The 26,439-nt window shown below is 39.4% G+C and overlaps 1 protein-coding gene across 1 annotated transcript in view; it reads left to right on the top strand.

Annotated features, from left to right (window-relative positions):
- The window catches only part of LOC139469543 (uncharacterized), a 131,607-nt gene that overhangs the window by 80,084 nt on the left and 25,084 nt on the right, over positions 1-26,439 (top strand). Inside the window, exon 3 of the mRNA XM_071251736.1 lies at positions 18,182-18,429. Within this exon, the coding sequence (XP_071107837.1) occupies positions 18,182-18,429 (248 nt within the window). The remainder of the gene's footprint in view (positions 1-18,181; positions 18,430-26,439) is intronic.

Genomic DNA, 26,439 nt, shown 5'->3' with positions numbered 1-26,439 from the left:
TGAATGGCATTTAGAAGTGATACGCATAAGCAAGAGAATTTATGGATGTCAACTTCTTTATTATGTATTCCTCATGAGAAAAACATTGACATTGTGAGGCTGAGGTCAATTCTTGACACTGATACTATTTTTACTCAGTCATGCAAACAGATTGACTTGTTACCCTACTCTTGTGTCATTATTGTTATGCAGATCAGTCTTCACAGTGTTAATGTAATATTGAAATACTTTGTTTTTCGCTATGGAATGATTAACTGTGATTTTCAGAATTTGCAGTGCAGAGTTATGTCCCTTTATCATGCCATGATCTGCTGATTGTGTTTCATGATAATTGGCTTGTAACCACCATACCTGTGGTCATGTGTTTCATCAAGTGATATAAAAGTTTATGAGCTGCATCTGAGCACTCCTCCCACATTAGGTTGAAATGCTATGAAATAATGGTGATACTGTTTCAAGCATTGTAAACGCTAACTCTCTTGTTATCAAAGTTATTCAAGCTCAACTCATTTACATACAAATGTTTCTTTTTGTAACTGTATGTAACAATTAAGAGTGCACAGCATTACTGGTATGTTGGTAAACTGATGTTCATTCTTTCCATGATACGTATCACAATATCATTTTTAAAATCTTGGTATATTGGATAATTTCGAATAGTGATTTTTATCTGTGTTACTTGCCAAATACCCGAAGCATGCATACAGTTAGCACGCATCTTTGCGAATTTATTAAATGAGTAAACATTATGTTGTACCAGCATCACTTCAATTCATACACTGGTGTTTCAATTTGCTTCTGCATTCAAACTTTAGAACTTTAGGCCACAGTACAGCCTTGTGCATCATAAAATATGGATATACACTTTAAACCCCCAATACCCATCCCTTATAACAATCATAACGCAAACAAAATACTATTGCGGGAAAAACTCTCATGAACATCTGCAGAGGAAGCGAACTGATTTCATTGATTGACCTTTGCCCTGAATTGACCTTTTATGACCAATGTGGCCCTAATGCATGGATCGATGCTCATGATTTCAATAACGAGATTGTCTGGTCCAAACTCTATTATTGACAGACCACCATCATATAGCGAGAATATTACTGAATGTCACGTTTAACAACAAACAAGTATTTGTTCACCTGCGCTAGATCAGCTATTCTGATTAATAATTTCCTAGGCCATGATCAATTTATTATTATATTTTCATGGCTTGTAGCCTCACTACCAAACACCCATAACATTTCCTTGTCCCAAAGTAAGATTATTATGTGTGTTACCGTGTTTCTTTTGTTGATGAAATCAAAGACGTATGTATATATATATCAATATACGTCTGATGAAATACACCTATAATCAGTCCTACTGCTAAACAAAGATCTGAGGACATCCCAGTTCGGTCACATCAGAACGACCTTTCGCGAACATTGACCGACAATGAAATGACTAACAAGAAGTGGACTTCAGCCAAACAGAAAGCAGCTTTCTCAAGCCTTACAGCATTTGTTTCAAAATGGCGACTACCACCCCCGGCTTATACAGTAATGCTTGGAATTTTTTTTGACAAAGATCTCTATTCAAAAGTTAAAAACTGAACAAAAGAAAATTCTGGAATGTCAAATAGATGTCCGAGATTGTATGGCAGTACTTCCCATAGGCTGTGGAAGGTCTCTTCCGTTTCAAAAGTTTGTCAAAATGAAGCGAGAGATAGACAAAGATTTTGACGGAATCAGCCGTACAGCCTGTAACTGTCATTTGGAAACCACATGTTGACCTTTTCAAGGTTGCATGCTTAGAAAACACAATCCGACTGTCACTTTCTGATTATTAGCTGAGTTTGTTTTCTGCATCGTAAATATGATATACTAGGAATAAAAATTTTTACTGTGCAAGCTTTGACTTTGACAATTCTTAAAATAATAAACTTATTATAATAAGCGTATAATATAAACTGAGCCATGGACACTTTAGACACCGAATATGAACACAATGATAGAGCGAATAATCCTTTCTTTACAGCACCAAGTCATTTCAGACATCCGTGTGTGTGTGTGTGTGTGTAGTGTGTATTGTGTGTAGTGTATAGTGCGTGCATGTGTGTGTGTGTGCGTGCATGTGTGTGTGTGTGTGTGTGTGTGTGTGTGTGTGTGTGTGTGTGTGTGTGTGTGTGTTTGTTTGTTTGTTTGTTATCTAGACTGGCTGGGAACATTTGTCAAGTTTATTGATCAAGTAGGCATCATTGAAGCTTATTAAAAGTAGTTCTTGCATATTTATCAGATCAGATTGTTTTATCACAATGGTAGCACTATCTATTATATATGGAGCAAAAAAGTTAGAGATCATGAATATTTAGGGGGATATTTGTGTGATACCATATATCACCCTCTATAAAGCAACCCCACCTATAAGGCGACCCCCCTGTACAAGCCCTCAAAATCTATGCTAATTTATATACCCCATCTATAATGCAAATCTGAATAAATACACAATCCCTACATCTGCAATAAAAACATGTTTGTCTTCTGCAGATCAAAGTTGCATCGTATCTCTTCAACGAATTCAGGGAAACGAACACATCATAACAATTAAACTGTTGATACAAATTTGAAATTTGAGATAAGTCCAGATATTCAATGAACACTTTTTATAACCAGACAGTGTAATTACATGATTAATTTGCGAACTTCAGTAGGGATTTGTTGACATGGTGTTTCCGGTGTTACATGCTCACAGTAATGTCTTTATGTTGGAGGAAGAACCGTCAGAAGCTTTTCTCTTATCAAAGTTGGTATTCTCTTATCATTGAAGTTCATCTCTTAACATCAAAGTTGGTCTTCTCTTATCATTGAAGTTCTTCTCTAATCATCAAAGTTGGTCTTCTCTTATCATTGAAGTTGGTATTCTCTTATCATTGAAGTTCTTCTCTTATCAAAGTTGGTATTCTCTTATCATTGAAGTTGGTATTCTCTTATCATCAAAGTTGGTATTCTCTTATCATCAAAGTTGGTATTCTCTTATCATCAAAGTTGGTCTTCTCTTATTATCAAAGTTAGTATTCTCTTATCATCAAATTTGGTATTCTCTTACATTGAAGTTCTTCTCTTATCAAAGTTGATCTTCTCTTATCATCAAAGTTGGTTAGCACATCACACAGAGGAACAACTCTACCAATTCTTGGTGCCTCTAGTTGTGATATCACTGCAGAATTGCAGATGCCATACATCTACACACTCACTCAAGCCCAATAGTTCCTGCTTCAGTTTGTGGAACAGGTGCTTGTGTTAAAACAACTCTCCACTAGGTCCTTGTCATAACAACAGTTCTTTTCCCAACCAACTGAAGGAGCCTGACCATGCCTTTGATGGCTTCTGGAGACAGGCTGTTGTCACGGTGACAGGAAGGGCAATTGTTGTGCACCATCACTGACTCAGTTTACTTCATTTACTCAGTCACTAGGCTGTTGTCAGCTGACATCAGGCCCCTCCATGTTATGGCAGCTTTATTGAGAGGATTCTTGCTCATCTATCTCTTCCTTCTGTTTGACAAGGACTTTCAAAATGACTCATTTTGGTTGTCAGAACAATTGGTAATAAACTTGACATGACTTATAATTGGATTATACAATTAGTCCAAATGTTTTGTAGTTAATGGTTCTTTTCAGGTTGATGAATGTCATCATTGTTGTCTGGAGAATTGTACATTAACACTGATATTGCAAAGATGATATTTTGAGGGGCTCGTAACAATTTTATTATCAGTTTTAAAAACCATTGCCATTGGCTTATGAGAACAGATTGTGCGTTGTTACTGATATAGTCGTCTACATGGTTATGTGAGGTTAGAAGGGTAATAATTAATGGCTATATTGACATGGGGATTTGGATGGGAACTGGGATGCAAGTGAATAGTGACGTCATTTTCATATGGGGTATTTCTAGAGGATCAACAAGACTATTGAGACCACAGAATGATATATGATATTTAATGGTGGCATTTACAGCACAGCGCTCCAGTAAACAGTTGTATTGATTCAACAAGTTGACCACTGGGTAAATGAGCACTGTTTTGCCAATAGGGATTTGTGGAACATTTCTATAAAGATCCAATATTCCAGCCATGGCCCTGCAGTGGAAGACTTGGGGAGCCCAGCGCTGTAAGTTTCCCCTTGATTGTCTGTCACTGATTGATGTGGCTTCCTGGTGATCTCGGCCCAGACCCCTTGCAGACCTTGATAATTCACTTTTAATATATCTTCAGTTTATGTTCTTAAATGCTGATCTGTGTCGATGATATGCTTGTAACACAATGAGTTCAAAGGACATGACCCGTGGCTCTTTCAAAGCTACTTCTGATTATGTGTACTTGCGATGAACACACAATGCCATTTAGAAAGTGGTCAAATGTAACAAATGTTATGTTTGGGATAAACTTTCTTATTAAGGTACAGATTGTTGTACTTCTGGGGGGTTGAGTCCCGTCCGGGATTCGAACCCACACTGCCAGAGTGAGGCACCTAATAGCCAGCACACAAAGTCAGCAATCTAACCCACTCAGCCACCAAGGCTTCCACAAAAAGGAAAGTCTGATAACTGGTAGTCTAGATCACATACTTTGTGTACCCCTCTGACAAGTGTAAATTGGCACAGCTCACATGGCCGATAGCTATGAACACAAAATTAGGTGTCTCACTCTAGCAGTGTGGGTTTGAATCCACAATTTTGAACAACAAACAAACATGTCTAAAGATGTTTCAGTAAATCATGTGATTGTGATATACAGAAATCATGAAAGTATACTATAAACATACATAGTTGCATGAGTAATGAAACAATGCTCATGACGTCAATCACTGGATTGTCTGGTCCTGACTCAATTATTTACTGACTGCCGTCAAATAGCTGGAATAGTGCTGAGTGCGGCATTGAACAGCAAACAAACAAACAAACAAATAGTGTTGAAACACAAGTATCGGTCAGTCAAAATACTATTCCCCCATCTCACTTTTCAAAGAACGGTAACCAGTACGTCTAGACAAGAACTATACACTTAAAAAACTCAATGCCTTTGACCACTGACAAGTCTCTGCAACAGCCACAGACAATGATAGGCACTGTGAAAGAAAGAGCACCTCTAGTACTGTATCAGTGTCTTCAAAGTGAGCCCTTTCTTCAGAGGTAGCAAAAATAACCTCAACCAGTCGAACAAAGACATGTATAAAAGCCATTCTTAACCGACAAAACTGTTGAGGAACAGTTTTCAACGATAGGGTAAGTGTGTCCAGCAGTTGCCTATCCATTTCTGCCAGGGCCGTAGTCAATGACATACGAATTGTAGCTTAGCTGGCATATCGCTTTGAGTTAGTGAGTAGTTTCTCTCACCTTTAACAAGGGTCACAGAGGTCCATATAGCCTCAGGGGACTGAAAGGCAGACGGGCAACTGATTTAATCACAAGGCTACCAGTCCCATGAAGATTTAGAATTTGTCTTCAGTATCCCATGTTTGTCGTGAGAGGCGACTAATGGGATGGGATGGTCAGGCTCACTGACTTGGTTGATGCATGTTATTGTATCTCAGTTGTGTAGTTAGAAGTCAATCACTGTATTGTCTGGTCCTAACTTGATTATTTACAGACCGCTGTCCAATAGCTGGAATATTGCTGAGTGCAATCTGTTCTCTGTTCTCTCCCCCCCCCCCCCCCCCACCACCATGAGCTGCAATGAATTACTATCATGTTCATACATCGGAACTAAAAAAACATGAAGTCAACCCATGCTTTAGATCTGAACTTTGCCAAACATAGTATTTGTGACTAACACATCAATCCGACAACAGCTATGAAGTAGGATGAGCTCGTCAAAGATTTATCTTGGTCTATGTTTTGTAAGTCTTCTCGGTAATTTCAGCCTCTATGATGACGTCATGCTATTGTTCTTGCCGTTGATTCTGAGCCAGGTATTCACTGGCCATTCTGACCGAGGATTTTAAGCAAAATCTTTTTACGAAATATGGATGATGCATTGTGCTTATTATTGATGGGGATTTGTGTTTTTGAAACATAACTTAGTGATGAAGTGGAGACAGTTCCGACATGGACATTCCGAACATTGAGTGATTTTTGTATCAGAACAGAAATGTCAAATAAACCCTACATACATGTTTAAATTTTTATTTGTTTCAATCATTCCAGCATCCATACCCCTTTACATCCAATGGGAATCGCATACATTATTTGCAATAAAGATACACTATTTTGTGCTCAGTAAACCAATATTGAGAAAACTGATATGCATCGAAGGTTAACGTCATCAACAACCAATCCAGTCGAGTTTCCTCGTATCTGTGAGAGACGCAGCCACTGGATGAGACCCCTGGGATCTGAAGCGCCAGAGTTTAAGTGTCATAGCTTTAGTTTAATGGTGACCATTCTTATCTGGTCAGCAGGGGACAATGAGGAAGTCTAATTGTACCACAGTTTGATGAGTTGATCTTTAGGTATTCAAAGGAACAAATAAATCTGAATGAGGCTTTTGAGGACTCAGATGTTTATTTCTGTGATGATCTGACCGGAAGGAAAATTTGCGTCACATTTCAACTGACTTCAAATTTAGAAATGCTTGGTTTTCTTAAAACCCGTACCATCTTCATGTAGAGGGTTTATCAGCACCATACCCGTGCTCGTGAGTTTCACCAAAGTGGTAGAAGCCTAACACCTACTTTATTTTGAGCTTTGGGCCACAGCAAGTTGGCATGCTGTGATCTAACTGAAATATTGCTCCAAGTGGCATTACTCACTCATGGAGAGGACTGAAATTTTTCAGAAACAGACATGTTATATGATGAAAAGTAATTGATTTTCTCACAGCCACTTTCATTAATTACTCAGCATGAAACTTAAACTGTTAAAAGAAATATTTAAATACTGTAAATCTTGAAATTAATGCATCTCCAAATTTATATGACTGCTGACCCCTCGCCGTGTGTGCAGTGAGACTGTCTTATTGTTGTTAGTCATTTTGGGGACATAAATGCAAAGTTTCATCAATGCGAACAAAGACCACTCACAGTTTTTGCATTTAATACACGCTTGGTTAATTTCAAGATTTACAGTAATAATCAAGACATTCATGAACGTCCTCACAGATAGCCATGTTGCCATTATCAATCTTCAACACATGTAACTGCGGCATATGGTGTGTCCTTCAGTGAGATCTGCAGTCTGATCAACCTCCCTGCACCATCAACCGTTAAATTTTCAGTTTTCCAATTCATCTGAACAACAACACATTCTCAGCTGCAGTAGGAGCTTCATGCCTTTGTCCGATGTACTGCAGGATGTGTCAAGGAACCCTCTCTATGTAAACTGAGACAGGGGGCTCCTCCTTTAGTGTGGGCCTATCTGATGACCTTGTCGAGATCCCACTCGGTGCGCCGGGGTCAATATTCATCATAAGATCGGGTTTATGTAAAGGACACACAAAAAGCCAGGTTGGGCTGTGATTACCGGCAGTCAATAACATCAATATTTCATGGCTTTAATTGTGAGCAATTACGACAAGTTCGACCCTTATCATACTGCTGGCAGGTTTCCTGACCCTTGCTCACAGATCGGGTATAAATAAATGGTAATTGAGATTGCTCAGGTCCAACAAACTGATGGACACTTTAGTCCCAAACAGCCTTTCAGTGAATTCACTTGCTGCTTGAGTGTAACGACAGAGAGACTTGTTCATCAATAGATTGTTGTTCCGCTGATCGTGTTTTCAAGTTATACCGTAATTGTTACGTGTTAACAGTGTGTTGTTACAGCAACATTCCAGTTATTTGATGACAGACACCAGACAGGGATTGATATTATGAGCAAGGATCCAAACAATTAGGGTGCGATGACATGCAATTGACTAAGCTACCTGAAGACTGATCACCTGATCCACTAAATTGCCCCTTATGACAAATCGAGCTGGTTTGTGACCTTGGTATCACCCGGGGATATTATTACATGACCTTGACACAGGAGAATTCTCATTGGTAAACATTATATTCCACATACTGTCTGTTAAGAAATGCATGAGGTATTTTGATGCACATTGTAGATACTATTGTCCAGTTAACACCTCAACAGTTACAAGGTCATAAATATGACTGTTTGTATTTGGCCTAGACCAGGCAAACCAGTGACTGATGGTGTGAGCGGCGAACAACAAATAACTGCGCATGGAAAGAGCTGATTTTTCCTTGGTTATCACCCGTTTATATATTATGTATCTGTACAGCCATGTTGTCCATCAGATTCCGGTTCTGTCCAACAATAATAAATGAGGTAATTATGAGGGGTGAAATGATACAGCAAGGTCACGATACAAGAGTATCGTGATGCACAAATTTACATCACATCGCATGGAAACTTCTTGACTATAAATATTTCAGAGCAGGTTGAAAAGGAAAAAGTAGCTGTAGAGACATGTTCGTAGCGACCATTTTCTGTAGTGAAATTGAAACGCTAATTACAACATATGTCATTAAATTTGTTTTAGCAAGTGTATTGTCTCGTATTGATACAGAAAAATGCATCGTGTATCATATCGTTGCATGAAAACTGATGATTAACATTTGCACTGATGTATCATGTCAGCCCAAGTAATTATGACATATTCTTATGAGGGGTTTTGTGGAGTCGTGGTGGGGACATTTCCAGGTTTGGCACAGCGGTGACAGAGTTGGTGTCAGATGCTGTTCCCCGTTTTGGCGTGTGCCATGTAGTCTCGTGTTCTTTTGAGTGAATAGTTGGCTTGCTTTTGCGTGTTTGTGGCAGGTGCCATCGATGGGGCAGGGTACGCAAGCCTTTTCGCAAATGCCTGGTGTAGTCACTATTTGATGGTGATTCATAAACACATACTCATGATATAGTCGGAATCGTAAAAATCGACTGGTTTTGGCAGAGATTTCTTGTGAGTATGAAATTGGTTTTGTGACATTTATTTGTTGGAACCCTATCAAAACCTGATAAATGTAGTGTGCTATCAAGGATATAGCCAAAGTACTACCCAGTAACATACCGGTTTGCTTATTGTAAAAGGCAGCTAAATGGATTGGCTTGATTGCTCATGATATCAATCACTAGTTTGTCAAATCTGTAATTTCATAGGTCACCATGATGTAACTAGAATATTGGTGTGGTTGTGGCATAAAAAACAACAAACAAACAAAGATAAACTGCCAGGCAAAAGAAAGTATCCACTTGAAAATTGGATTTGATAGATAACATTACAAAGGCTACTTGTCTGAAAACAGTCCCCTTTTGTGAGATACTCATTGACATGACCCATGTAATATCGCCTATGATACCCATATGAAATACGCCACCATCGAATTACCAATTCTTGTTTCATTGTTAGCCACCATCAAACAAACACAGGCGTATACTTTCTTTTGCCTGGCAGTTTATCACAATATCCATACTCCGCTGTCATCTTGTCCATCCAATTACCATTCTGAAATTGCCAGTTATGATTGCAATGAGTCACATGACCCAGTATCTGCTGGAATATTTGATGAATATGGAGAGTATAACCAAGAATAGCCATAGGACTTTGAAAATGTTTCCAATGAATTGTGATACTTATGTGACCCAGGATTATTGATTTTCAAAGTCGTGAAAGCATGTATTTGGAGTGACTTTTAAATTTGATTGGTCAATTACATTAAAGACTTTGTATAAACCCTCCATGTAATCCACGTTAAAACTGCTGTCAGATAGCATTTCTTGGGCTTGGACATCAAAGCAAAATTTAAAAAAAATAATTCAAAGGTTAAACGTTTTTAATGCATGTGATACAAATAGGTTTGAGTTCTTGATTTGCCATCTCTGCTGTGCTACTGCATAGGATTCGACATTGCAAGGTGTTTCATAGAAGAATGCAGTACAATTATCAATATGAATTCAATCAAAAATTTGATGAGTTCAAACATTAGAACTGAATTACTGTCACTAAACAAGGAACAATTTCATCAATAATTCACCATCTCATCTGTTTGGCCTATTTGTTGTTTATGAAATGTATGTTTCCTTGAAAACTTTTTAATCAAGTATTCAGTGCAGTGACTGACTGGCTGTCAAAAATCCGCTATGAATCATTTCCCTCGTCCTCCTCTCAAGCATTGATGGTTGGGGATAAACACTGCCTGACCTTGAGATGGATTCATCGGAGATGAACTCACCGATTTCATCTCTTGGTACTCGAAGACAATCCATTTGTGTGACGGAATTGTGTTGTTAAAGAAATAAAGCATGTAATATCTGGACTGTCAAACCCTGGACACACTATTGTGAGGGCATTTCTTAACGGGTGATAAAAGTTATATTTCCCATTTGTGCAAAATAGACTCCATAGAATTTGTTACCACTGGTAACAATATATATATTTATTTTTTTCACAAATATTCATTAGCCTGATACATGTCCGTGAAAAATATTGCATGTTATTTTCAAATCAGCCTTCAAGAAAAGTGATTTCTAAATTGATTCTATCTGAAAATAATTGATCATTGCAGCTGACTGAGTTATTAGATTAAGCTCTTAGCTTATGTTTTTCATTTGAGTTATATTACAGACAGCCATTAGTGGTGGTTTCCTTCAGTTTGCTTTTTCAGCCATGTTTCTAAGGATTGCATTGCACTTGAAATGTCCGGAAGAATAGTGATAGGAAAATGCTATCAATCTTTATGATCATATGTTTGAGAATGTTTAGAGGAGCTGTCTGTCTTGTCTGTACTGTGAAGATGTTAATGGAAAGGGAGAGATAGTCCTCCCTAACACAAATAATCATTTCCTCGCTCCCTCCCTCCCTTCACCCTCACTCACTCAGGTACAAAATCATTCCCTCCCTCACTCCCTTACTCGCTGTCTCACCCACTTACTAACTCATTCATGCATTCACTCTCTCACTCACCCAAACTCACTCACTTACCTACCTACTGAATCCACCCCTTTCTGACTATATTCTATCTCTCCTTGACCCGAATCTACCCACTCATTTCTCAATCATCCAAACTCACTCTCTCACTCACCCAAACTCACTCACTTACCTACCTACTGAATCCACCCCTTTCTGACTATATTCTATCTCTTCTTGACCAGAATCTACCCACTCACTCTCTCACTCACCCAAACTCACTCGCTCAATTCCTAATGAATTCACCCCTTTCTAACTATATTCTATATCTTCTTGACCAGAATCTACCCACTCACTCTCTCTCACCCAACAACCCAAACACCCACCAACCCCCTCACTCACTCACTCCCTCATTCCTTTACTTACACACTCACCCACCCACTCACTTGCCCACTCATTCACCCATCCATTCATCCACTCACTCACTCACCCACTGACTCACTTGCCCACTCATTCACCCACCCATTCACCCACCCACTCACTCACCCACTCACTCACTTGCCCACTCATTCACCCACCCATTCATCGACTCACTCACTCACCCACTCACTCACTTGCCCACTCATTCACCCACCCACTCACTCACCCACTCACTCACTTGCCCACTCATTCACCCACCCATTCACCCACCCACTCACTCACCCACTCACTCACTTGCCCACTCATTCACCCACCCACTCACTCACTCACCCACTCACTCACTTGCCCACTCATTCACCCACCCATTCACCCACCCACTCACTCACCCACTCACTCACTTGCCCACTCATTCACCCACCCACTCACTCACCCACTCACTCACTCACCCACTCACTCACTTGCCCACTCATTCACCCACCCACTCACTCACCCACTCACTCACTTGCCCACTCATTCACCCACCCATTCACCCACCCACTCACTCACCCACTGACTCACTTGCCCACTCATTCACCCATCCATTCATCCACTCACTCACTCACCCACTGACTCACTTGCCCACTCATTCACCCATCCATTCATCCACTCACTCACTCACCCACTACCTCACTTGCCCACTCATTCACCCATCCATTCATCCACTCACTCACTCACCCACTGACTCACTTGCCCACTCATTCACCCATCCATTCATCCACTCACTCACTCACCCACTCACTCACTTGCCCACTCATTCACCCATCCATTCATCCACTCACTCACTCACCCACTGACTCACTTGCCCACTCATTCACCCATCCATTCATCCACTCACTCACTCACCCACTCACTCACTTGCCCACTCACTCATTCACTCACCCATTCACCCACCCACCCACTCACCCACTGATTGTTATGAGGAAGCTTATCTCAACAGTTTAAGCAGAGTCTGTCACATAGTAAATAACATTGTCATGTGAAGTGTTGTTCTATTTCCCTCAGTGAAGCCCTTGTCTGATAGCTTTTCCCTGGAGAGATGAACAAAGAGTAGACTCAAATAAAAGTTCCTTACAAGTTGCCAATTCTTTTTTAGCTCGTCGACCTTTTTTTTTTTAATTTGATTCTGAAAGTGTGATCCTTTGAAGATTCCCCATGGGTCAGGCAGTGCTGTGATGTTTCTGATGAAGGGCTTTGGTAGTCTATTTTTCTCCGATATTGTAGAAACAAATAAAATAATCGCTCACATTTCAAATGACATTAAGTGGGAGATTTTAAGAATCTACTCCTTTTTAATGAAAATATATCTGCCCATGGGGATATTTTGCAGGCAGCCAGTAGGATTTACTCCTCCTTCCTGACCAGTATCTGCCCCTTCCTGACCAGTATCTGCCCCTTCCTGGCCAGTATCTGCCCCTTCCTGACCAGTATCTGCCCCTTCCTGACCAGTATCTGCCCCTTCCTGACCAGTATCTGCCCCTTTCTGACCAGTATCTGCCCCTTTCTGACCAGTATCTGCCCCTTCCTGACCAGCATCTGCCCTTCCAGACCAGCATCTGCCCCATCCTGACCAGTGTCTGCCCCTTCATGACCAGTGTCTGCCCCTTCCTGACCAGTGTCTGCCCCTTCCTGACCAGCATCTGCCCCTTCCTGACCAGTATCTGCCCCTTCCTGACCAGTATCTGCCCCTTCCTGACCAGTATCTGCCCCTTCCTGACCAGCATCTGCCCTTCCAGACCAGTATCTGCCCCTTCCAGACCAGCATCTGCCCTTCCAGACCAGCATCTGCCCCTTCCAGACCAGCATCTGCCCTTCCTGACCAGTATCTGCCCCTTCCTGACCAGTACCTGCCCCTTTCTGACCAGCATCTGCCGTTCCTGACCAGTATCTGCCCTTTCCAGACCAGCATCTGCCCCTTCCAGACCAGCATCTGCCCTTCCTGACCAGTATCTGCCCCTTCCTGACCAGTATCTGCCCCTTTCTGACCAGCATCTGCCCTTCCTGACCAGTATCTGCCCTTTCCAGACCAGCATCTGCCCTTCCAGACCAGCATCTGCCCCTTCCAGACCAGCATCTGCCCTTCCTGACCAGTATCTGCCCCTTCCTGACCAGCATCTGCCCCTTCCAGACCAGCATCTGCCCTTCCTGACCAGTATCTGCCCCTTCCAGACCAGCATCTGCCCTTCCAGACCAGCATCTGCCCTTACTGACCAGCATCTGCCCTTCCTGACCAGCATCTGCCCTTCCTGACCAGCATCTGCCCCTTCCTGACCAGCATCTGCCCTTCCTGACCAGTATCTGCCCCTTCCAGACCAGCATCTGCCCTTCCTGACCAGTATCTGCCCCTTCCAGACCAGCATCTGCCCTTCCTGACCAGTATCTGCCCCTTCCTGACCAGTATCTGCCCCTTCCAGACCAGCATCTGCCCTTCCTGACCAGTATCTGCCCCTTCCAGACCAGCATCTGCCCCTTCCTGACCAGTATCTGCCCCTTCCTGACCAGTATCTGCCCCTTCCTGACCAGTATCTGCCCCTTCCAGATAAGAATCTATCCCCACCTGACCAGTTTCTACCCCTTCCTGATGAGAATCTATCCCTACCTGACCAGTTTCTACCACTTCCTGACGAGAATCTATCCCTTTCTGACCAATATCTACCCCTTCCTAACGAGAATCTATACCTTTCTGACCAATATCTACCCCTTCCTAACAAGAATCTACCCCTTTCTGATGAGAATCTATCTCTACCTGACCAGTTTCTACCATTTCCAGATGAGAATCTATCCCTTTCTGACCAATATCTACCCCTTTCTGACCAATATCTACCCCTTCCTGACGAGAATCTACCCCTTTCTGACTAATATCTACCTCTTCAAGACGAGAATCTACCCCTTTTTGACAAGAATCTATCACTACCTGACCAGTTTCTATCATTTCCAGACAAGAATCTACCCCTTTCTGACCAATATCTACCCCTTCCAGACGAGAATCTACCCCTTTCTGACAAGAATCTATCCCTTTCTGACCAATATCTACCCCTTCCTGACGAGAATCTACCCCTTTCTGACAAGAATCTATCCCTTTCTGACCAATATCTACCCCTTTCTGACCAATATCTACCCCTTCCAGACGAGAATCTACCCCTTTCTGACAAGAATCTATCCCTTTCTGACCAATATCTACCCCTTCCTGACGAGAATCTACCCCTTTCTGACAAGAATCTATCCCTTTCTGACCAATATCTACCCCTTTCTGACAAGAATCTATCCCTTTCTGACCAATATCTACCCCTTTCTGACAAGAATGTATCCCTTTCTGACCAATATCTACCCCTTTCTGACAAGAATCTATCCCTTTCTGAACCAATATCTACCCCTTTCTGACAAGAATCTATCCCTTTCTGACCAGCAGTGAATTTTTTATCAAACACATATGCTGGTTGGTGAATAATCTAAGCTGAGACAAGCGAGAAGAAGTCCTAGTTTGGGTTGTTGGGATCCCTGCACGCCGGGCTGTTTATCAGCACTGTCCATGTATATGCTTGAATGGATCCAATTGCCACAAATGATTCCGATTCCCTTGTGGGTACACTATGGAAAGCTGATTCCTGATGACCCTGTCATAATACTGTGACAAAGGAGCCTAAATTCTCGCTCGCTGCTCAATAGCCTATTCATTACAAATCTGTTGTGTTCAAACACTTGCAGATGCATTCAGAAGTGTCTATCCATGGATGGAATTCGGTGGGCCATGTTCAATTATTGCTATGGTATACAAGTTTTAATACATAAGATCTATGTAATATATTGCTGTGGCATACAGGGTTTAATACATAAGATCTATATAATATATTGTTATGGTATATAAGGTTTAATACATAAGCTCTATATGATATATTGCTGTGGTATACAAGGTTTAATACATAAGATCTATATAATATTTTGCTGTGGTATACAAGGTTTAATACATAAGATCTATATACCGTATATCGCTGTGTATAAAGCGACCCCACATATAAGACGAACCCCCTGTACACGCCTTCAAAATGGACCCAAAATCCTATACTCCGTGTATAAAGCGACCTGGAATGAAGCACATCATAAGAGCGCACACAAACCTTATATACGCAATAAAAATATGTTTATCTTGCGTTGTTTTTTCTTTGATGATGGGTCGCGTGTGTAACTCCAGCACATGTTGCCATTTTGTGTTTACACGGTACGACACCAAATTGGTGCTTGTAAAATATGATTCATTTATGAAGTAATAACAAATAAGAGACAATGGTGAGTAATTTAATCGCCAATTAACTATGTTGTAACTAACTAGGCTTATGTTTGCTTCACATTCAGTGTGTTTATTCCGTCTCCAACAGTTGTTAATACAACTGTAAAAACAGCAGGAATTGATTTCAGCTTCACCAGTTATCACATGTTAGGTCACATGTGCAATATGCAAATGCTTTCCAGTACTTCCGGCTCTCTACTCACAGATGTTGATTGTTTTACCGTGTCAGCTGGTTTGACAATCTGCGTCGAGGCAAGGGTCATTTCAACTTTATTTGCAGAAATTATTAAACTTTATTCAAGAAAAACATATACAAATCATGTTTATGTTTGGAAATAGTTATTGGAACAGTTATTTAGGACAAAATGCGAAGTCTTATTGTCAAATGCTGGGCTGGCTATCGGACGCCGGTTGACATTGCCAGTGGAAGATGAAAGTGAAACAACTGGAAAAAAATGTGAGATCTTCGACTCCGTGTAAACGACAAAAAACTCGCCCTATACACAGCGATGGTAATGGTAATATAATGCTGTGGTATACAAGGTTTAATACATAAGATCTATATAATATATTGCTATGGTATACAAGGTTTAATACATAAGATTTATATAATATATTGCTATGGTATATAAGGTTTAATACATAAGATCTATATAATATATTGCTATGGTATACAAGGTTTGATAAATAAGATCTATATAATATATTGCTATTGTATAGAAGGTTTAATACATAAGATCTATATAATATATTGCTATTGTATACAAGGTTTGATACATAAGATCTATATAATATATTGCTATAGTATACAGGGTTTGATACATAAGATCTATGCAGTATTTGAAGCCAATACAGCAGAAGGACTATTCCTGACAACTTGTTGGTGGAGGGCCTGTGTGCTGCCTCCCGTGCCAGAATGTAAATAGATCAATGCATACATGAAGGCGTTCACGTTGTGGCAGCTAATGTGTTAACGATGATACCCTCACGCAGCCCCTGCCCTGGCAGGTGATTAGATATCCGACTACTGCCACAAGCCCCTAGCTACAGTCATGTATTGATCTGGGATGTAATAAGCCATATTCATGTACATAGATCCATTTTAATTGCCATCCACACCTATGGACCACCAAATTACATGTTCATATTTGGGTTAAGGACATTTAATATTCTTGGGGACTGAGACTTTTCAGTCAGTGCTTCAAATCATACAATTATTTTGTTTTGAGTGACATTGCATTAGATTTCACAACATGTCCAGTGTATGATTTATTTGTGAGGGTAAAACATAAGGACAAATACTTTTAAACAAAAAATCCCAGTTTTCCCCCACCACTGAATATCAAATGGTCGTTCCCTTAAGGCTACACAAATAGGGAGCATTTGATAAAGTTTGTGTCAAAGTCAATTTGGGATTTATTTGGCATGACCTAGAATTTGTGGACCATTGATTTACGCATATTTTGGCTACGGCTACACAAATTGGGAACATTTGATAAAGTTTGGGTTGCAATATCTTGTCAATGGATTTTGTTGAATGATGTGTAAGTGAAGTTAGGGAATTTGGGAGGAAGTAGTCACTTTTTGCACATTTGGGTTAAGGAGACATTTATGGCTTTGGATGGGATTTGTGAGCTGCAACAAAGTGGCCTGCCTTTATCCAATGCTGATCGGTGTCATTGTCTTTTGATCCAACCACACGTATGGAAATACAAATGGATGACGTTTCCTATTTGGAAACAGGGTTTTAAATGAGTAATGTTTCATATTGAAAAACAAATCTAACACATGATCCTGTTTGAAGATATCATATATTACTCCAAAGGGCAATGCCAACAGTTGTCAGCTAAAAATAGATTGATAAGTCATTAAATCTAACCACAGACATAGAAATACAAATGGATGAGGTTTCCAGATTTGAAAATAAGGTTCCAGGAAGATAATGTTTCATATAAGAAAAACGAATCCTTCAAATCCTGTTTGAAGATATCATCTGTTATACCAAAGAGCAATCGAAACAGAGTAACAAGGTAGACACAATTTTATGGATATGAAGCAGGACAACTAGACAACGGTATAAAGATCTATACCGAAACATCGCTTTTTACAGTATTAAAGAAGATGTTATCCATAAAATTGTGTCTACCTTGTCACCCGTCAACTTCTAAGTAATGCCTAACAAACAAGCGAAACAGAGTTGTCAGCTAAATAGATTAATAAGTCATTAAATCTAACCACAGACATAGAAATACAAATGGATGAGGTTTCCAGATTTGAAAATAAGGTTCCAGCAGAATAATGTTTCATATATGAAAAACCAATCCTTCAAATCCTTTCTTTTCCAAAAGGTGAAGGAATGGAGGCATTCCTCTTCAAAAGCGTATATGACTAAGTGCCTCTGAGCATTTTTCTGTATTTAGATGTGTCAATGCCTAATTTCTTCTTCGACTACTCATGATGGTGTGCATTCCATGTAAGCCCATTTAGTCATCATTGCATATTCTTTTTCTGTCAGTTGTATGGAATAATCTTTGTTCTTTTCAGTGGAGAAAAGAAAAATGTTCGGCCAGGTGCTCCATCAGAGCCAAATGAATACAACTTCAACTACAAACGTCGAGGCCTGTTCCTAATTATCAACAACAAGAACTTCCACCCCAACACTGGCCAGCAGACAAGGGAGGGAACTGATGTGGATGCCGAGAGACTTGAGGAACGCTTCCAAGATTTAGGTTTTGAGGTCAAGAGGTATGATGACGTCAACAGATCAAGAATTTCGACTCTAATGTATGATGGTGAGTGTTGAATCTTTGAATCTTGTGTTAAGCATATTCTTGTTGATTAATCACATTACTGATGGACATGAATCATTGTTTGGGCTTTTACTGCAATATATCCCAATTTACCGGATGGCAGGAGCGTGTCAATCGGCTTAATGTAATTCCAGATAATAGGATCAGAAAACAAATTACATTACACAGAGGATTAAAAAAAAGTGGAAGCTACACTTTAATGAAATATCTTCTGATTTGTCCATTTAAACTTCGAAATCAGAGTTATTTTGATTTAAGATTCATTGTTTAAGTCAGTCTTATTTCATGTCCTTGTTTAGGTGTTGGAACCTGAAGATTTGTCTGTTTGAGACAATTTATTGACAAGATCCTTGTTTATTGATACCTTGCATTGAAAATCGTATCAGAAACTATCAATTGTGTCACTTTGGAATTTCCTTAAGACACAAAGTGGCTGGAGCAGTGAATGCCATGAGCATTAGCATTACCATTTCCACAAAAAACTGAAACAAATGAATAACCAAGAACATTTATTCAACTTTAAATCTTAAATATCAGGCAAATCCCTCATTAAAAAGACCAATTTTCACTGACTTCATTTATCTATGCAGCTCTTGCGTTTTACTGCTTCTTAATACAAATAACAGGTACCATTTACCATATAACCACCATTCACCAAGCCATGTATTAGCCATGTCTCAGTGAGAAGGGAGATAAATCTTTGACCATCCTGACCTAACTGAGACTTTGCATTTTCCTGCCATGATTGGGTTCATTTATTGATGGTGATGCCTGAGTCTATCTCAGGATTCTGCACAGAGTAGTGTTCTTCCTTCAGGCCTACAGTATCAGATCACAGCATGTAAATCTCTGTAACTAAACAGTGACACTTTCTAGAGTAGTTGTCGAAGACATGATTCACAATGAAACACGTTTATAAGCTTCTTATGTTTGTGATTTTTGTGATATGTGAAGGATTTTAACGGACACAGAAACAAAAATATGCTTAAATTATCACAGGATTATATATCATGAAGTTTTACTGACCTCGCATGATCTTAACTTGCCAAACATGACTACCTTGCAGTGTCACATTCAATATTGCACTGTTCAAGACATTTCAGACCACCTTTGTGGTCTAGTGGATAGAGTGTCTGATTGGAAAGTGGAAGGTCGATGGTTCATCACACTATGTCTGAGTGGGGTTTCCATGTTAAACCCCACGATCCTCGGCCGCTTCATGTCGGAAGATGTTTAAAGATGGTACTTGTTGTTACCCTGCCTGGCGTTCAGCATTGAGGGGATAAGACAAGGACCTGTCAGCTCAGAGTCATCACACTATGTCTGAGTGGGGTAATTGTGTTAATAATCAGTGGTTGTCATGCTGTTCTAGTGTTTTGTAATGCAATTTGAACTTAGTAAATACAATTTATGGATAAAAACTTCTTTAATTATTGTAAAGGCGATGTTTCGGTATAGATCCTTAAACCGTTGTTAAGCAAGACTGTTTTGCTTGACAATGGTATAAGGATCTATAGCGAAATGTCACCTTTCAGTAATATTGAAGAAGTTGTTATCCATAAGTTGTATCTACTTTGTCATCCGTCAACTTCTAAGTAATGCATATCAAACAATTCAATTTGAACTTACACACATTCTCTCAGGACCTACTTTCAAACTATTCAGAAAAGTATGCATGTGGTTTTATTTGTAAAAAGCACTTCAACTTTGTGTTTTTTGTTTGGCACAGGACCAGAAGCAGGTGCTTGCTGGCACAAGTTTCTATTTAATCTGATAGAATAAGTGGTTACCACAACAGAGTACTTAATAATCATTACTTTCTTGTTCAATCAGACTTGTTTGTGTGTGGAAGGGAACAATAATAATCTTAAAGAAATATTTATGTCCTGTGAAGTATCCTTACAATAAAACAAACTATGTATATGGTTTAGGTATAAACACCTAAAGTAATATCTAGTTATTATTTTTTTCTGATTTACCTTTCAATGGTTTTGATGAAAACATAAATTGAATATAAAGAGACCTTATGGTTACATGAATACTTTCTGAAAACCCAGCTGAATGCGGGACTATTTGTCTGACATGATTGCATTTTGCTCAGGCTGTTACAGCATTAGCTTCAAAGCAATGACATTGATCCTTCATCAGGCCAAAATTGCATTGTCAGTCAACTAAGAATTGTTATGAGAATTTGTCATGACGTTGTTTGTACTGTTTGCTCACTTCAAAGAGTAGCAAACGTTAACTGAAGATATTATTTCCAGTAGGCAGCTGTTATAGTATCATATATTTGTCGTAATTATCCTGGCTGGATGTGACAGTCCATAATTACACAAATAGCCCACTTCTACGTGCAGAGGAGCTGAACTAATTCCACACAAGCAGAGTGTTTTAAGATAGTGGCGTTAATGTGTGAAGGGCTTTTGCATTTACGTAAAAACATGGTGAGGACTTGGAGGCCCGGCTATTCATTAGTTCCTTGGAGGTGTTTCAGATGGGGGAAACAAGGGAGGCAGGAGTAATGTCATCAGGAAATCTGAAGGGTATTGCTGACTGGAGCAATATGCCAACACTCTCTTTGTTTGGTTATGAAGGATGTGGACTGTTTCAACTATAATATTATTGTTGGTATAGATAAGGGGTGACCATTTAATGTACTTTGGGATGAGGCATGCTTTTTATATTTTTTAATGATTTGTTCCAGAAACAAATAGAAAAAAGTGGTTTGTCCTCAGGTGTTTAGCCCCCCAAAATTGTATTGTTTGTGGGGAAAGCTGGATGTCCTGAAAAAAATCTGTTGTGAATTTGTACCATTTTCACAGACGCAAACTGAATGTTCCGAGTGGGTGAGTGAGTGATTGAGTGATTGAGTTGGGTTTAACGCTGCTTTCAACAGTATTCCAGTTATATCACAGACAGCTTGATGAGGGAGGAAAGCAAGAAGTGATGCAGGTCTTAGACGTTCACCACTTTGGTGAAACCCATGAGTACGGGTATGGTGCTGACAAAGCTAGAAACATAATCGGGGCAAACCAGGATTCGATCCCACAATCATAGGTTTCTGGCATGCCTAAGGGTTGCAACACTGCAAATTGGATTGCAGCGGTTTAGACGACAGTGTTCTGAATGGTGCAGTCTCCCCTGTTACATACACATGCGACCTGGAGGAATAAGTCTTCAGCAACCCATGCTTGCCGTAACAGGCGACTAACCGAATCAGGTGGTCAGGCTTGCTGACTTTGTTGATGCATGTCATCGTATCCCAATTGCGTAGATTGATGCTCATGATGTCAAATACTATATTGTTGGCCCTGACTCGATTATGTACAGACCGCCGTCATATAGCTGGCATATTGCAGAGTGCGGCGTTAAATAACAAACAAAGCAACAAACAAGCATGCACATGCACACATGCACACACGCACACATGCACATATGCACACTTTCTGGGAATATTATGACGACCTTGTACGACCTTGTATCATCCAGTAGTTCCTGATTGTCTTTTACACTTGGTGCTTCTACTGATTGTATACCCCTAAGACATTCTGTCTGTTGACCTAATAGCATTATGCTGGCCTTAGTGATATGAAAAAATGGAAATGTACTATTGACAGGAAATAATGGGCTTGTCTGGACATGGCTGATGTAGTGAAGCCTTATGCTGTAGGTAGGGATCAAGCATGGCGGCAGGCCAGATTTAAGGATCATCCCTGTTAATCTAATGCTTTGCTATTGTTACACATGCACAACAATTCTAGTTGGCTCCACTGACTTGGGGCGTTATCCCAGTGAGAATTATTTTGCAAACTTTCATTGCAATGACTGGAGGAAGACATATTTATTTCCAAGACAACCTAACACGGCCATTTGTTAAGAATAAGGATCATCCCCGTTAATCTAATGCTTTGCTATTGTTACACATGCACAACAATTCTAGTTGGCTCCACTGACTTAGGGCGTTATCCCAGTGAGAATTATTTTGCAAACTTTCATTGCAATGACTGAAGGAAGACATATTTATTTCCAAGACAACCCAACACGGCCATTTGTTAAGAGTAAGGTGTAACACAGAAACACAGTTGGCCAGCAATACCCGTCTTTTTATCCTATTGAGCACCTGTTAGATGTCTGGGGTTCAAGGTGTATTCATGTGTCGATTATTGAGTGTCTGTGATATGTCTCATGTTGAAGGTGTCCCAATATTTACAATGTGGAACCAATATTTACAACAGAAATCAGATACGAGTATGAAACCTTAAAGCCTTGAGAATGTCTATGTCAACATAGTTCTGAAAACATGTTCTCTTTTCTCCAGATTTCTTAGAAAACTGATGGTCTCTTTGGACCATATTTCTGTAGGTGTGGAGCGATATAAGCAAATATCAACTAGATAATAACTAGTCGAGTATCATCTTCAATCATGAAGGTTGTGATGTGCATGTTTTTGCATATCTACATTGTAAAACATAATCAATTTTATTTACAGTTTGTAAATTATGCTCCATTCAATTTATGTACTGGTATCGCTTTTAAACCTGCCATGAATCATACAAAACATAGTTCAAATAATACCAAAAGGCTCATGTAATTAATTTGATATAATAATTCTGTCATGGAAATGATAAATGCCTGACATATTTTTATCATATCAGCTTGGAAATACACAGTCGAAACAAAATGGAAGCAACAAATTCCCTGTGTCTTTACTGTGGCAATTGAAATGCATATCTTGGACAATTTGACAATCTGTTTTTGAAAGGTGAGCTACAGTGTCAGTCGAAACCTTTTTCCTTTCTTTATTCTTTGCTCATTATACACTCTGTGAGACGCATAACAACAGTGTTGCAGTATATGTGGAAAGATTGTTCCTCAAGATCCATTGAATACATGAATATTGGTCATATATAACAGGGGCAGAATATTGGCCGTATTACACAGGCAGAATATTGCATTGCATGAATACTGTATTGATTGGTGCAGGATGGTTCAGTTTACAATCTCACATGCTTGTAGACTTGATCACATTCACATAGCCATCTCAAAGGTGTAGTAATATAGTCAGGATGCATCAAGTTTATTAATGCTAAAGATGTCAAGTGAATATTGTGTCAGTGATGATCTAAAGAAAAGGGTAATGTGTTGCTACTCTGTATGGCCTTTGGTAGAGAAATCTAAAATACATGACCCACCATGAGATAAGGGTCCTCATGGGTAAAAAAACACATTTTGACTTCTTGTTATTTTTTATAACTACATTATCTTAGGAACACAAAAATACAATCGGCAAGCTTCAATTCATATTTATTCCAGAGATTCATAGCTTCAAACGTGACTGTCTGTGCGACAGGAAATCGGAATGACAGCCTAGTTGTTTTGTTTCTACTGACAGCAGTTGTAGGGATGATTTTACATTTAGATCTAATCAAAATAAATTGTTAGGTAATAATTGCCGCAGGTTTTAGATATAATGTCTGATCAACCGAAAGTAAACATGTATGCTAAATTGATTTTAAAGTAATGTTTTTATTACATTATGAACTAACAGGAGCAAAGAAGACAATGTATTTGTACAGTCAACATAAATGGCATTTTTTACGGAAACACTTTCTTCATGATGTCACAGTAGAAATAGATCCTAGCTCCCACAAGGTCCCTCTTGTATATTGAATGTGGTTTTAATATCCATATTATATATTTTATTCATATTGTGTTAAGATCCTTTCATCTAATCTTAACGGCTGTTTTGCCTTTTACACCTAGTGGAATCTGTTTAGGCAGATAATTGATGACTGGTTGTACTCTGGCGTTGACATTATGTATTTAATGTTCTATTCACGTGACAATGATAGAGTTGTTCAGACCTTGGTCTCAACATATCCATTGAGTTTTCATGTAAAGAAGCATTTGGGGGGAGTATAGTTGGAGAATAAACAATTGCTGTGAGGCGCTACAGATTATATGTCCCAAGTGGATTATTTCTGCATTATTTCCTGAGGACTTGTAATCCATAATTCTGAGCTGTGTGTTGGACTTTTTCTGAGAAAATCTAGAAAAAGTGTGTTTCCAGATCACATGGGGAGACATCAGCTGTCAGTCTGTTGTTTGAACATTGTTACATAAAACCAATGATGGGACAATTGCCATGAACTAGCTAATCAGTGGGAAGAAAATAATATTATGCTCAAAGAGATTTGCTCAAACTAATTTCCCTAATATCTGTGTTCCTATGGGTAATATTCAGCTAATTTGTCCTGCCTGTCATGTCACAATGGCAAGTCTGTATAAGATTCAAGATTCTCTATTTAGGAACTTGAGGTCTTATTGTCCAGACATGCGCCACATGTGGGCAAGTCCATGTCATATCCAGGGTCTGGGGTCAGTTCAGTTTCTAGGACATCCAAACTGTCCTGATGATCATTTTCAAATTTGATAATGATAATGATTGGAAAAGGTTGATAAAGTTTTATAATGTGTCTCTAGCAAAATGACTGCATATCACTATGGCAAATCTGTGTTATCACTGTTGTGTCATTAGGGCAAATTCAGTCCTATAGGAAAGAAATAGTGCCCTTGTTCGTGTATATTGCCAGTGTGCTTGCATTAATTTATCAAACCTGTTGGTCAGTGTGTTGCACGCAAAGGTTTTGTGTACCGTGATACTTTGTCAAGTATTTGTATACAATGATGAATGTAGGAGCCCATGTAATTTGTCATGAAATTCAATCTTATTTTCTGGTAGCTAATGCAAGAGCTTTCAAGTTCTGATTAACAATTCAGTTGAATTCCTTGTTCTCCAATTAGCACCAGTGGTGGTACACGAGCATATGTTGATAATGGTGATGATGTTGTACATTTAGGGCTAATAGTATAATGTACAATGTCAATAAATGTACACAGGTTGTTTTATCATGGAAACATTTCTAGTTCACAAGTTTCTTGTAATTATACCGGTTGGGACATTCATAATAATGAGATGGGATATATTTAGATCTAGTTTACAAAGGCATTACATTTGAATAGATAGTGGTATTCATAAGCAGATATCTAAATATATAGTCATTTGTCATTTGTTTAGCATAAAATTCCCAGTGATCAAAGTAAAGAAATATATTTCAGGGATCCTTGTCATAATCCTATTGTTAAAAACAAGAAAATAAAAGGGTTCAAATGCTACATTAGAGTACTTTAAGAACCACCCTTAATTTCTAACACTGTCTTCATGATATGATAATTTTCTTTAATATTGTACTAGTTCCCAGGATAAAAAGAACCATCTTGACACAGTGAGTGAGTTGACAATTTAACGTCGCTCTGGCATTATTTCAGCCATATAGCGACTCTTGATACAGGAGTTGATTTGAACCAATCAAACGTTTACTGAACGTAGTTGTCTGTTGTTTATCCATTCAAGGCGAGTGTCAGATTCAGATTGACCAGTTTCACACCAGGCATTGTGAGTGAGTGAGTTTGTTTTTCTACACTGCTTTTAGCAATATTTTAGCAATATCACGACAGGGGCCACCAGAAATGAACTTCAAACGTTGTACCCATATGGAGAAATGAACCTGGACATTCAGCGTGACAAGCAAATGCTTTAACCATGAGGCTACCCCACCGCCCCCATGCATGACACCAAACCTTACATCATATTGAGATGAGATAACCATCTCATCCCAGTGGATCTTGTCAATAGCAGATCCACCATTTTGAACTTTGCTTGTTCGTTTGTTTGTTGTTTAACGCCACATTGAGCATTATTCCAGATACATCAGTTTGCCAGGAAATATCTTCATCTTCAGAATAGAGGCAGCTGCAAGGGCGGATCCAGCATTTTTATTTTGTTTTGTTTGTTGTTTAACGCCGCACTCAGTAATATTCCAGCTATATAATGGCAGTCTGTAAATAATAGAGTCTGGACCAAACAATCTAGTGATTGACATCATTCAGCGTGACAAGCAAATGCTTTAACCATGAGGCTACCCCACCGCC

The sequence above is a fragment of the Haliotis cracherodii genome, unplaced genomic scaffold (assembly GCF_022045235.1).
Source record: "Haliotis cracherodii isolate W230 unplaced genomic scaffold, xgHalCrac1.p SCAF_2, whole genome shotgun sequence".
Lineage (NCBI taxonomy): Eukaryota > Metazoa > Mollusca > Gastropoda > Lepetellida > Haliotidae > Haliotis > Haliotis cracherodii.
The sequence above is the reverse complement of the archived record's forward strand: the minus strand, read 5'-3'. Positions and strand labels throughout refer to the sequence as shown.